Genomic DNA, 15,472 nt, shown 5'->3' on the forward strand with positions numbered 1-15,472 from the left:
TAGCCCGCAGACTATATATACCTATACTGGCTCACCTGCACTGGCTTCCTGTGCACTTAAGATGTGACTTTAAGGTTTTACTACTTACGTATAAAATACTACACGGTCTAGCTCCATCCTATCTTGCTGATTGTATTGTACCATATGTCCCGGCAAGAAATCTGCCTTCAAAGAACTCCGGCTTATTAGTGATTCCCAGAGCCCAAAAAAAGTCTGCGAGCTATAAAGCATTTTCTATTGGGGCTCCAGTACTGTGCAATGCCCTCCCGGTAACAGTTAGAGATGTTACCTCAGTAGAAACATTTAAGTCCCATCTTAAATCTCATTTGTATACTCTAGCCTTTAAATAGACCCCAGAGTCGGGACCCGGGGTGGACCGCTCGCCTGTGCATCGGTTGGGGACATCTCTGCGCTGCTGACCTGTCTCCGCTCGAGATGGTCTCCTGCTGGCCCCACTATGGACTGGACTCTCACTATTATGTGTCACAATATTATACTAGACCCACTAGACGTCCATTGTATCCGGTCTACCCTAGAGAAGGGGGGCGGGGGGAGGGTCACCCACATCTGCGGTCCTCTCCAAGGTTTCTCATAGTCATTCACATCGACGTCCCACTGCGTTGTGAGTTTTTCCTTGCCCTGATGTGGGCTCTGAGCCGAGGATGTCATTGTGGCTTGTGCAGCCCTTTGAGACACTTGTGATTTAGGGCTATATAAATAAACATTGATTGATTGATTGATTGATACCAGCACATGATACACATGAGATGGCACACAATTTAGTAGCATGTGAACAATAGGATTGGTCCTGGTGGAGATCTACACTCTTAGTGCTTTTCTTCTTTATTCAGAGTAATCATTTGACTTTCTAAAGGTTTTTAACTAAAACAGCTAAGTGGGTTGAAAAATATTTCTGTGTTTCTTAATTGTAGTATTTAAAATGTAGGATTTTTCTTCTTCAATGTTTGCCCTTTTTCTGGTTTGAACAACAGCCATCGAAAAAGTCTGTGCACGTGCTTGTATAGATATATTTTTTATTTTTAAACTGTAGTTGTCCATTATTTGATGTTAGATACTTTTGCCAACCATTGTTTTAAAACAAGATTAAATGCCTTTATTTTGAAAAACCACTGTTGTGGAGTAGGAAACGGAAGTTGCTGGCTTCTAGCGCATGCGCAAATCTACTTGAAGCCAAGCAAAAAGACGAAGACCGCATGCTATGGTTGTTCGGAGATTCTTCGAATTCACGATCTTAAAGTCATATGATTCACAGCAAATATAGCAACAAATATCTCAATTGGTATTTTCCAAAGCCACGAAACGTGCATTGAGTTTGTAGCGATATCTGAAGTGAAGATTGAAGACGTGATAAAAGATGGACGACTACTGCTATGCTAAGATGGCGACGTCCGCTAAAAGAGAACATGAAAGAGAATCAGCGCCACCAACTTCCAGCAAATCACCAACGGAGATAAAGACGAAAGATGAAGGTGAGTGACTTGAAGTTTTGTCATTTGAAAGCTATTCCAAGCCCTTAAAGTCGAAATTAGCCGACCTTGTTGAAGAATGTAAATAAAGAGCCGCCATGATTGTTAGCTTGAAGAAGGCAGTGGAGTTCACATCAGAGGAGATGAAAGAATGCAAAAGTCAAATGAAGAAAGTGGAAGAGCAAAACAAGCGCTTGTGTAAAGAAAATAATGATGTGAAAGAAGAGATGTTGGGGAAGAGTAAGAGATGTGAAGAGAAGACTGGACCACATGTCTACATCAACGTGCAGAGGATTGGAGGTCATAAAGAACAAGAATCATTTCATTACTGTCAACTTTTGATTGGGAAGTTCAAAGTTACTAAAGAAAATGTAAATAATTTGCATTCTTGTTATGCGCCTTATAAGAATATTGTAGAAAGTAAACACTTAAAGGCCTACTGAAACCCACTACTACCGACCACGCAGTCTGATAGTTTATATATCAATGATGAAATCTTAACATTATAACACATGCCAATACGGCCGGGTTAACTTATAAAGTGACATTTTAAATTTGCCGCTAAACTTCCGGTTCGAAACGCCTCTGAGGATGACGTATGTGCGTGACGTAGACCGGCGAACACGGGTATGCCTTCCACATTGAAGCCAATACGAAAAAGCTCTGTTTTCATTTCATAATTCCACAGTATTCTGGACATCTGTGTTCATGAATCTGTTGCAATTATGTTCATTGCATCATGGAGAAAGAAGCTGAGCAAGCAAAGAAGAAAGTTGTCGGTGCGAAACGGACGTATTTTTCGAAGGAAGTCAGCAACAACAGTACACAGCCGGCGCTTCTTTGTTTACATTCCCGAAAGATGCAGTCAAGATAGAAGAACTCGGATAACAGAGACTCTAACCAGGAGGACTTTTGACTTTTTTTTTGCGTATGTACGTAACTTTTTAAAAATATATAAGCTTTATGAACCTTGGGTTAGGTGAACGGTCTTTTGGGCTGAGTGATTGTGTGTGTTGATCAGGTGTTTGAATTGTATTGGCGTGTTCTATGGAGCTAGGAGCTAGCATAGGAGCTAGGAGTTAGCATAACAAAGACGTAGGTGTTTTTATGCAGGATTAATTTGTGGCATATTAAATATAAGCCTGGCTGTGTTGTGGCTAATAGAGTAAATATATGTCTTGTGTTTATTTACTGTTTTAGTCATTCCCAGCTGAATATCAGGTACCGTGAGTATGCAGCCTTGGCTGCTAAACATTTGATAGCTTGACCGTATGTGCGCGTCACGTACGTAACTTTTTAAAAATATATAAGCTTTATGAACCTTGGGTTAGGTGAACTGTCTTTTGGGCTGAGTGATTGTGTGTGTTGATCAGGTGTTTGAATTGCATTGGTGCGTTCTATGGAGCTAGGAGCTAGCAGAGGAGCTAGGAGCTAGCATAACAAACACGTAGGTGTTTTTATGCAGGATTAATTTGTGGCATATTAAATATAAGCCTGGTTGTGTTGTGGCTAATAGAGTATATATATGTCTTGTGTTTATTTACTGTTGTAGTCATTCCCAGCTGAATATCAGGTCACCCCCGGCTCTCACAGCATCTTCCCTATCTGAATAGCTTCAACTCCCCACTAGTCCTTCACTTGCACTTTACTCATCCACAAATCTTTCATCCTCGCTCAAATTAATGGGGAAATTGTCGCTTTCTCGGTCCGAATCTCTCTCACTTCATGCGGCCATCATTGTAAACAATAGGGAACTTTGCGTATATGTTCAACTGACTACGTCACGCTACTTCCGGTAGGTGCAAGCCTTTTTTTTTATCAGATACCAAAAGTTGCAATCTTTATCGTCGTTGTTCTATACTAAATCCTTTCAGCAAAAATATGGCAATATCGCGAAATGATCAAGTATGACACATAGAATAGATCTGCTATCCCCGTTTAAATAAAAAAAATTCATTTCAGTAGGCCTTTAATACACCCTGTAGTTTTAAACTTCAACTAATTGATGAAGTACTATTTTAGTTGACTTCATCTGGCGTCAGGCTGTCGCCGGCCGGTATATATAAATATAATATGTGTATATATATTAAATGGTAAATGGGTTATACTTGTATAGTGCTTGTCTACCTTCAAGGTACTCAAAGCACTTTGACACTATTTCCACATTCACACACACATTCACACACTGATGGCTGGAGCTGCCATGCAAGGCGCTAACCATGACCCATCAGGAGCAAGGTCTTGCTCAGGGACACAACGGACGGGACTCAGATGGCGGAAGCTGGGGATCACACCGGAAACCCTCAAGTTGCTGGCACAGCCGCTCTACCAGCCGAGCCACGCCGTCCCATCCATCTTCTTCCGCTTATCCGTGGTCAGGTCGTGGGGACAGCAGCCTAAGCAGAGAAGCCCAGACTTCCCTCTCCCCAGCCACTTTGTCCAGCTCCTCCCGGGGGATCCCGAGGCGTTCCCAGGCCAGCCAGGAGACTCCCAACGTGTCCTGGGTCTTCCCCGTGGCCTCCTACCGGTAGGATGTACCAGAAACACCTCCCTAGGGAGGCGTTGGGGTGGCATCCTGACCAGATGCCCGAACCACCTCATCTGGTTCCTCTCCATGTGGCTTTACTTTGAGTTTTTCACAGATGGCAGAGCTTCTCACCCTATCTCTAAGGGAGAGACCCGCCACCCGGCGGAGGAAACTCATTTCGGTCACTTGTACCCATGATCTTGTCCTTTCGGTCATAATCCAAAGCTCATGACCATAGGTGAGGATGGGAACGTAGATCGACCGGAAAATTGAGATCTTTGCCTTCTGGCTCAACTCCTTCTTCAACACGTCCGCATTACTGAAGACACCGCACCGTGAACAGGACTCCGAGGTACTTGAACTCCTCTACTTGCGTCAAGATCTCCTCCCCAACCCGGAGATGGCACTCCACCCTTTTCCGGGCGAGAACCATGGACTCGGACTTGGAGGTGCTGATTCTCATCCCAGTCGCTTCACACTCGGCTGCGAACAGATCCAGTGAGAGCTGAAGATCCTGCCCAGATGAAGCCATCAGGACCACATCATCTGCAAAAAGCAGAGACCTAATCCTGCAGCCACCAAACCAGATCCCCTCAACACCCTGACTGCGCCTAGAAATTATGTCCATAAAAGTTATGAACACAATGGTCGACAAAGGGCAGCCTTGGCGGAGTCCAACCCTCACTGGAAACGCCATTAATATTATGTGTAGTATATCAATATATGTGTATATATACATGAATACACACATATATATATATATATATATATATATATATATATATATATATATATATATATATATATATATATATATATATATATATATATATATATATATATATATATATATATATATATATATTTGAAAAGCCCTCGGCCAAATTTTTTTACCCAAATGTGGCCCTCGAGTCAAAAAGTTTACAGACCCCTGCACTGGCCTTTCTAGAGCTTTTCAGCTCTTTAGTATTCAAACCATTACTGCATTTAAACATGTTCTACAACCTGTCACTATTTACACTTCACGCACCCTCTTTATTAACCAGTAGAATTGTCCTTTGTTGCCTTTCTTCCTCTCCACCATGTTATTGCTTGTATGCACTTTGTGTGTGCGTTTTGACACACTCAACATCATGCGCCTCGGCTCTGTAGTCACCGCCTCACAGCAGCATTCAGATGAAAGAACGGTACCGGTACTTTTCAAAGGTGGTATAATACCGATTTCAATTGATTAGTACCACTATACTTTATTAGTAGCAGTATACTGTACAACCCTACTACACACACATACAGTACGTAGAAGAAAGTGTGTTTTTGTTGTTTGTGTCTTGCAGACGTCCAGCAGCTGATCGGTAATCCAGAAGAAGTTTCCCCTCAGTTAGGGGGGAGCTCCACTTTGAAGCAGGAGACTCCACAACCACCCTGCATTAAAAAGGAAGAGGAGGAACTCTGCATCACTCAGGAGGGAGAGTGTCTTCTAGGACGAGAGGAAGCTGATTACACCAAGTTTCCACTGAGTATTCTCTCTGTGAAGACTGAAGATGATGAAGAGAAACCACAAGTAGACAACCTCTTAGCTCCACTATCAGATAGTGAGGCTGAAGACGAGGTTGAAGAACCTTTGAGCAGCGATAAAGACTGTGAAGGTGATATGAGGACTCACACTGACAACAAACACTCTGAATGCTCTTCAAAGAAGAGAGTTAAAACATGTTTGAGCTGCTCAGTTTGTGCTGAAAGTTTTACCAAAAAGAGCCGTTTGACTCGACACATGAGAACACACACAGGAGAAAAACCATTCAATTGTTCAGTTTGTGGCAAAAGCTTTTCTCGAAATTGTGGTTTGACTGAACACATGAAAACACACACAGGAGACAAAACATTTAATTGTTCAGTTTGTAGCAAAAGCTTTTCTCGAAATTCCAGTTTGACTGAACACATGAGAACACACACAGGTGAAAAACCATTTAACTGTTTAGTTTGTGGCAACAGCTTTTCTCGAAATTGCCGTTTGACTCAACACATGAGAACACACACAGGTGAAAAACCATTTCAGTGTTCAGTTTGTGGCAACAGCTTTTGTCAAAATAGCAAGTTGACTCAACACATGAGAATACACACAGGTGAAAAAACATTTAATTGTTCAGTTTGTGCCAAAAGCTTTTCTGTTAAGAGCACTTTGACTGAACACATGAGAACACACACAGGTGAAAAACCATTTAGTTGTTCAATTTGTGGCAAAGGCTTTTCTGTTAAGCGGAATTTGACGCAACACATTAGAACACACACTGGACTAAGACCATTTAATTGTTCAGTTTGTGGTAAAAGCTTTCCTAATAATAGCTCATTGTGTCGACACATAAGAACACACGCTGGAGAAAAACCATTTAGTTGTTCAGTGTGCTGTAAAAGGTTCACACATAATGCAGACGCAGTAAAACACATAGGAACACACAAGGGAAAATAACCAATTAGCTGTTTAGTTTGTGGTATTTTGTTCAAGCTGTTTAATCTGCGAAGACTCCAGGCAAAGACAAAAGTACAGACCACCAAGGTTCATGACTTTCTCTTTGCCGACGACTGTGCCCTGAATGCTTCCAGCGAGCTGGAAATGCAACGGAGCATGAACAACTTTGCCACAGCATGCTCAGACTTTGGACTCACAATCAGTACAAAGAAAACAGAGGTGATGCATCAACCTGCTCCTGGAGACCCGTACACTGAGCCCCTCATCAGCGTAAATGGTGAGGACTTCAAAGCTGCTGAAAAGTTTGTCTACCTGGGTAGCACCTTGTCACGCGTGGGCAACATCGACGAGGAGGTCATGCATAGGATAGCGCATGGAAGTGCTGCATTTGGCCGACTTCGCAGTTCTGTCTGGGAGCGCAGAGGGCTTAGCCTACGGACCAAACTTAAGGTCCACCGTGCTGTTGTCCTACCCGCCCTGCTGTATGCCTGTGAGACCTGGACTGTATACAGCCGGCATTCTAAACAGCTTAACTCTTTCCACATGAGATCCCTCAGGAGGCTGCTCAACATCAGGTGGCAGGACAAGATCCCAGACACTGAGGTCCTCCACAGGGCTGAGATGGATAGCATCTATGCCATCCTCAAGCGCTCCCAGCTGAGATGGGCCGGCCATGTCTGCCGCATGTCAAATGAACGCCTACCAAAAATGCTCCTGTACGGTGAACTGCACCATGGAAAGCGCTCACGCGGCGGACAGCGGAAACGCTTTAAGGACACCTTAAAGGCCAGTCTCAAGGGCTGTGGTCTGGACCCAGAGACATAGGAAGCCGATGCCCAACATCGTTCAACCTGGCGCTCTGCAGTTTGGCATGGTGTAGCAGACTTCGAGGAAAAACGCATCCATGAAGCCGAACAGAAGCGACAGCTTCGCAAGACCAGAGACAGTTCCTCCCTCTCTGCCAGCCACCCCCCCAGCCATAACCTGCCCTCACTGCAGCCGGTCATTCCGCGCAAGGATTGGCCTCATCAGCCATCTTCGCACACACAAATCCACGTGAAGTCACCTGGTCATCTTCGAAAACGAAGGACGAACATGATGATGTTGCTCATATGTGGTGACATCCACCCTACCCAGGACCTCCTCACTGCTTATTTCACAAATATCTGAGGTATTCATACAAACTTGGATTTTTTGGAGCATAATCTTATCCACTCATGACCCCATGTCTTCTCTGTATCTGAAACCTTCCTGAACAGTAAGATAGATGATGCTTCAAGTGCTTGGTTACTCCCTCTTCAGTCCAGGGACCTGGGGCCTCATGTGTCAAGTTTGCCCACGCTCAAAAACCTGCACTACACCCTTTTTTACTGCAAAGTTGAGATGTATCAAAACTGACGTTGACGCATAAGTGATGCTGGGTAACTGTTTGCGTAACAAACTGCCAACTTTTAATCTTTGACTTTGTCATATTTGTATTTTTAAGTTATCATGCCATGATTTTACCCGTCCCGCCCACGTGGAAATAGATTTTCCTCCATGCGGCCCCTGAGCTAAAATGAGTTTGACACCCCTGCTGTAATCTGACTCATGTGAGCAGGTTACTGTATAAACACATTTTGTTATAAGTTATAAAAATGTGTTCAGTTCTCAGAGACACATCAATGTCAGTGTAGCTGCTGACAGAAGCAACATGTATATTTGATATATAATGTCATAGTTGGTGAGAATAAATAAATACAATGCATAAAGATAAGTTCTTATTGTACCCATAATGTGATTAAAAAGGTATTTCCTTGGGTTAATTCATGCAAGTTTGTTAACTTTATTTTTGTTACAAACCCATGTCAATTGAGTGGGGAATATATGTTTTGTTTCCGGTTTGGTCACGTTGTTGGGGGGACAATTAATATGTGAGGGAATTAAGGAAGCAGTATGAGACGACAAGTGTTTGATGTGGAAGACGTTAATGGAGTCTCGGATTGAAAATAAACTTTATTCCCTTGGAGTTTATGAGGCCAACGAGGTATGATTACTTCTGATATGTTTGTGAAATCTATGTGTTTTCTTTTTTGGATGTCAGACTAATTGTAAGTTCTGTTTGCTTATTTTATTACTTCTGACGGCATTATATTTGGCATCGTTGGTAACGGGAAGAAGACGTGGCTGAAATAAATGTCTGTGAGAAAAACCTTGATTAAGACCTCGGAGGGAGTAACACTGATCATGTATGGAAGTAGAATTGTCTCACATCAACTTACATATATCAATATGATATTAATACATATGCATATATTAATAAATATACATATGTTATTCATAAATAATTTGTATGAATAAACGCGTATTTGTAAATATATTTTTGAGATTTGAAAATATATATAAACAAAATGTATGAATATAAAAATGTGACATACAAATAAATCAAGAATTTGTATAAATACACGTGTATTTGTGAGTATATATTTGAGATTTGAATATAAATATGCTTGATTGTGTTTTTGTATTGAATTTGCATTTGTGGGTCGCTTTTTTTCCTTTTGTGTAGATGAGACATTTCCACCACTAACCAGATGCACAAATAAATGTGACCTACACACTCCCCTACACAACCAGGAGAGGGCACTGCAGCCAGAGCGGTCTGGGTCACAGATGCATTGTACAATATACAAAAACAATGCACGTCTTTACAGATAAAACGCACAATGGGCCTGAGCTAGCTAACGTTAGCGTTGTATTAGCTAATGCTAATGTTTTCAGTTAATCTGAAAGACCGTGCTAGCTGCTTATTTTATTGTATCAATGCCGTTTAATGACCTTGTCCCGATGTAGATACTGATCTCTTATTAGTGCAATGTGTGGCTCTGGCTGCAGTGCCCTCTGCTGGTTGTGTAGGGGAGTGTGTAGGTCACATGTATTTGTGCATCTGGTTTGTGGTAGAAATGTCTCATCGACACAAAAGCAGAAAAGCGATCCACATATGCAAATTCAATACAAATAGAAAATCAAGCATATTTGTATTCACATCTCAAAAATATATTTACAAATACACGTTCATTTATAGAAATTCTCGATTTATTTGTATGTCACATTTTTATATTTATACATTTTATTTGTATATATTTTCAAATCTCAAAAATATATTTACAAATACAAGTGTATTTATACAAATTATTTATTTATATATCACATTTGTATATTTATTAATATATGCATTAGTATTAATATAATATTGATATATATAAGTTGATGTGAGACAGTTCTACTTTCATACATTATCAGTTAAAATAATAAATAAAGTATGGGTTTCAACTAAGGCTGTCAATGTTAATGTGTGACCATAAATGAATGATGATTAATCACAGTGTTGGTTTTGACCGGCGCAGGAAGGCAGTGCGCATTGCACAGGCAGCGATGACGTCACACACCAGTGGTAGAGGGATGTGCTCTGCGCCCACTTTCGCTTCAAAACAAACCTCGATGGAACTTCAGATAAAACTGAGGTTATTAGTCAGTAATGCAGCGACAAACTTTCTTATCATCGGCACACATCAAGTTTAAAATAGAATCAAAGAATCAGGACGCACTTTGTCCTGTATGTTTATTAAGTAAGTGGCCAACACAGCCCATTATTCTGTTTTCATGTTCCCGGGTGTGTGTAAAAGAAAAAGGTCAATGGTGACGTCACACGGCAGTTTTGACACAGCAGTTTGGCTACAGTCGCCAACACGCACCGAGCAGGCATCTTGTCAGTGCAGCAGATAACTAAAGTCAGTGTACAAAAGTGAAAATAGAAGTGTTCTGCTGTCTATGCTTGCAATAAGAGCAATATTTATGTGAGCGTGTTTGTTTCCTCACTGAGTGCAGTTGGTCCGAGGTCGAGTACAAGTCATCGTTCAATGAGGATATTACTGATAAAAGTCAAGAGGAAAAAACGTCAAAAGGGTGAAATGCTATAATGTTGAAAATGTATACTGGGGTAGTGTGAGTTTCACACTTTCACAACACTTACTTTGTCAAACAACTTGCCGTTTGCTTCAACCCACTAAAAGACAGAATGCAACATTGTCGATTTTTGTTTCATTTCTATCTCCAAAGTATTTTGATATCAAAAATTGTTTTCGCGAAATAAGGAGCACTTCAATTATGAGCCAGAAATGTAAGAAAAGATGAAAAGGGTCGCTAATTATTTAAAAGGTATTTTATTTTTTAAAGTGCGGTTGTCGATCGGAAGTTGCACACTTCTGGCGCATGCGCAAACACATGGAACAGTGGCAAAGCGGAAAGTCCAAGATGGCGGACTAAGCGGCGTGGCTTTCCGGAGAAGTTTCACATTTACGATCTTATACATTCAAAAATAGCATCAAATACCTCAACTATTCACATTTTCTTAAGCCCAGGAAACGGACTTTGAATGTGGAGCGATGGCGTGTTATCTGAAGTGAAGATTGAAGACGTGATAGAAGATGGACGACTACTGCTATGCTAAGATGGCGACGTCCGCTAAAAGAGAACATGAAAGAGAATCAGCGCCACCAACGGAGAACAATCTGAAAAGCGAAGATGAAGGTGAGTGTGTTGCGTTCCCTCATTTGAAAGCTATTTGAATTCCAAGCCCTAAAAATAGAAATTAGCCGACTTTGTTGAACAATGTAAACAAAGAACCTGTTAGCATTTTTACCTCGATCAAAAATGGCGGAAATGTTTGTCAGAAGTTACCGCAGTAGTATCCTGCACCGGAAAAACTGCCTTAATTTAAATAAAAAGTGATATTAATCGAGATTGGATGGTATATACACTACCGTTCAAAAGTTTGGGGTCACATTGAAATGTCCTTGTTTTTGAAGGAAAAGAACTGTACTTTTCAATGAAGATCATTTATACATTACTATACATTGCTAATGTGGTAAATGACTATTCTAGCTGCAAATGTCTGGTTTTTGGTGCAATATCTACATAGGTGTATAGAGGCCCATTTCCAGAAACTATCACTCCTGTGTTCTAATGGTACAATGTGTTTGCTCATTGGCTCAGAAGGCTAATTGATGATTAGAAAACCCTTGTGCAATCATGTTCACACATCTGAAAACCGTTTAGCTCGTTACAGAAGCTACAAAACTGACCTTCCTTTGAGCAGATTGAGTTTCTGGAGCATCACATTTGTGGGGTCAATTAAACGCTCAAAATAGCCAGAAAAAGAGAACTTTCATCTGAAACTCGACAGTCTATTCTTGTTCTTAGAAATGAAGGCTATTCCACAAAATTGTTTGGGTGACCCCAAACTTTTGAACGGTAGTGTAGTTTGTATTTTTTGTTTAGCACTTAGCAATAGTGCTAATTGCTTGATATGCTTATCACTCAGCTTCTAAAACTTGTAGCTCATCCTCCTTATATTCAGGCTCAAAAATATAAGGTTCTGGATCATAATTTGTCCCAAAGTATTCTTTGATGGCACTCGTGAAGTCTGCCTTTATTAGTAATAGTTGGTGGTGGTGTTGAAGGAAATAGCGAATGTTGTGATGCGTCTGTGAAAATAATGTGCCGCCGTTTGCTTAACATGATAAAAAAAATGATGAAAATACGTAAATATTACATGTTATTATGAATGTGCCTGTTATTACAGTACATATATACTTACAGCGTGTATATAAAAAGTTGCTGGATATTTTGTTAAAGTTTTTTTAATGAAAGAAATAGAGTGCATCCCCATTACCTGCATTGTTAGCTGACTTTTGTTAGCGTTTATTTAGGAGTTAGAATAAGTGATGGGCAGTAATGCACAACAAGTAGCGACGCTATGTAGCTTAACTACAGTTCCCAGTAGCGTGGCGTTAGCCTCACTCCTTTTTGAACCCGTAGTGATGCCGAACAACCCTACTACACACACATACAGTACATAGAAGAAAGTGTGTTTTTGTTGTTTGTGTCTTGCAGACGTCCAGCAGCTGATCGGTAATCCAGAAGAAGTTTCCCCTCAGTTAGGGGGGAGCTCCACTTTGAAGCAGGAGACTCCACAACCACCCTGCATTAAAAAGGAAGAGGAGGAACTCTGCATCACTCAGGAGGGAGAGTGTCTTCTAGGACGAGAGGAAGCTGATTACACCAAGTTTCCACTGAGTATTCTCTCTGTGAAGACTGAAGATGATGAAGAGAAACCACAAGACGAAGACGAGGTTGAAGAACCTTTGAGCAGCGATAAAGACTGTGAAGGTAAAAATGTTCGAGCTGCTCAGTTTGTGGCAAAAGCTTTTCTCAAAAAAGCTCTTTGACTCGACACATGAGAACACACACAGGTGAAAAACCATATGTGTTCAATCAATCAAAGTTTATTTATATATTCCTTAATCACAAATTTCTCAAAGGTCTGCACAAGCCACAACAACATCCTAAGTTCAGATCCCACATCAGGGCAAGGAAAAACTCAACCCAATGAATGGGAACAATGAGAAACCTTTGCGACCAGTGCGATGGACGTAAAGTGGATCTAGTTAATAGTGTGAGAGTCCAGTCCATAGTGGATCTAGTTAATAGTGTGAGAGTCCAGTCCATAGTGGATCTAGTTAATAGTGTGAGAGTCCAGTCCATAGTGGATCTAGTTGATAGTGTGAGAGTCCAATCCATAGTGGATCTAGTTAATAGTGTGAGAATCCAGTCCATAGTGGATCTAGTTAATATTGTGAGAGACCAGTCCATAGTGGATCTAGTTAATAGTGTGAGACTCCAGTCCATAGTGGATCTAGTTAATAGTGTGAGAGTCCAGCCCATAGTGGATCTAGTTAATAGTGTGAGAGTCCAGTCCATAGTGGGGCCAGCAGGAGATCATCTTGAATGGAGACAAGTCAGCAGCGCAGAGACGTCCCCAACTGATGCACAGATGAGTGGTCCACCCCGGGTCCTTGGAACAGCTAGTGCCTCATCTGTGGTCACCTAATAACCTCTCCTTGCAGGAGAGGGGGGCAGAGCAGAAAAGAGAGGGCAGATCAACTGGTCTAAAAGGGGGGTCTATTTAAAAGCGAGCGTTTACAAATGAGTTTTAAGATGGGACTTAAATGTTTCTACTGAGGTAGCATCTCTAACTGTTACCGGGAGGGGATTCCAGAGTACTGGAGCGCAAATAGAAACTGCTCTATAGCCCGCAGACTGTTTTTTGGGCTCTGGGAATCACTAATAAGCCGGAGTTCTTACAACGCAGATTTCTTGGCGGGACATATGGTACAATACAATCAGCAAGATAGGATGGAGCTAGACCGTGTAGTATTTTATACGTAAGTAGTAAAACCTTAAAGTCACATCTAAAGTGCACAGGAAGCCAGTGCAGGTGAGCCAGTACAGGTATATATATATATATATATATATATATATATATATATATATATATATATATATATATATATATATATATATATATATATATATATATATATATATATATATATATATATATATATAAGGTATATATAAAGGTATATACAGCATAGGTGTAATATGATCAAACTGTCTTGTTCTTGTCAAAAGTCTAGCATCCACATTTTGTACCAACTGTAATCTTTCAATGTTAGACATAGGGAGACCCGAAAATAACACATTATAGTGACTGAGACGAGACGTAACGAACGCATGAATAATGATCTCAGCGTCGATGGTGGACAAAATGGAACACATTTAGCGATATTACGGAGATGAAGGAAGGCTGTTTTAGTAACTTGTATGATATATTGTAGCGTCCCGGAAGAGTTAGTGCTGCAAGGGGTTCTGGGTAATTGTTCTGTTGTGTTTATGTTGTGTTATGGTGCGGATGTTCTCCCGAAATGTGTTTGTCATTCTTGTTTGGTGTGGGTTCACAGTGTGGCGCATATTTGTAACAGTGTTAAAGTTGTTTATACGGTCACCCTCAGTGTGACCTGTATGGCTGTTGATCAAGTATGCCTTGCGTTCACTTGTGTGTGAAAAGCCGTAGATATTATGTGAGGGCCGGCACGTAAAGGCAGTGCTTTTAAGGTTTATTGGCGCTCTGTACTTCTCCCTACGTCCGTGTACACAGCAGCGTTTTAAAAAGTCATACATTTTACTTTTTGAAACCGGTACCGATAATTTTGAAACCGATCATTTCCGATATTACATTTTAAAGCATTTATCGCACATTCCTAGTGCAAATATTTTCTAGAGGATTTTCGAGATAAGGGGAATGTGGGACACCGGCCGGTAGTTTACCATGAGGTCAGGATCGAGGTTAGGTCTTTTCAGCAGAGGATGAATAACCGCTTTTTTGAATGCTAGGGGAACGGTGCCAGAGGAAAGTGATAAGTTTATAATATTTAGCACTGATGGCCCTAATATTACAAACAGCTCCTTAATAAGTTTCTCAGGAAGTGGGTCAAGTAAACATGTTGTTTGTTTTATCCCATTTACACGCCGCAGTAGTTCCTCTAATGTTATTTCATCAAAAAGAGAGAGACTATTTTCAAGTGCAAAATCCATCGTAAATACATTTGTATTTATGTTAATAGAACCCAGTTGCAGCTGGGACGTGTTGTCTTTAATCTGCTTTCTAATGAGTTAGATATTCTTATTAACGAAATTCATAAAGTCGTCTGCCGAGTGGGTGGAGCTACTGGCAGGAGTCCTTTGTTGGGTTAGCGATGCTACTGTACTGAACAAATATTTAGTATCATTTTTATTGAGGCGGATGAGATTGGAGCAGTAATTAGCTATAGCTAAGGTAAGCATACCTTTATAAGTTAGTAAACTATCACTCCATGCTTGATGGAAAACCTCAAGTTTAGTCGCACGCCATTTGCGTTCCAGCTTTCTACATGATAGTTTAAGACCTCTAGTTTCTTCTGTAAACCAGGGGGTACACCTTTTAGGGGCCTTTTTTAGCTTTAGCGGTGCTATACTATCAATGGTGTCGCGCAGGGTATCGTTAAAGTTGTTAGTGAGGTTATCGATAGAGCCCACATAATTTGGAAATGGCACCATTACCGAAGGCGG

General features: G+C 40.9%; 1 protein-coding gene across 1 annotated transcript in view; it reads left to right on the forward strand.

The window, feature by feature from the left end:
- The first annotated feature begins 10,743 nt into the window (after nucleotides 1-10,743).
- Nucleotides 10,744-15,472, forward strand: part of LOC133632088 (uncharacterized) — a 105,027-nt gene continuing 100,298 nt past the window's right edge. The window contains exons 1-2 of the mRNA XM_062024324.1: nucleotides 10,744-11,050; nucleotides 12,416-12,691. Coding sequence (XP_061880308.1) covers nucleotides 10,948-11,050; nucleotides 12,416-12,691 — 379 coding nt within the window. The 5' untranslated portion in view covers nucleotides 10,744-10,947. The remainder of the gene's footprint in view (nucleotides 11,051-12,415; nucleotides 12,692-15,472) is intronic.

Source organism: Entelurus aequoreus, linkage group LG17, assembly GCF_033978785.1.
Source record: "Entelurus aequoreus isolate RoL-2023_Sb linkage group LG17, RoL_Eaeq_v1.1, whole genome shotgun sequence".
Classification (NCBI taxonomy): Eukaryota; Metazoa; Chordata; class Actinopteri; order Syngnathiformes; family Syngnathidae; genus Entelurus; species Entelurus aequoreus.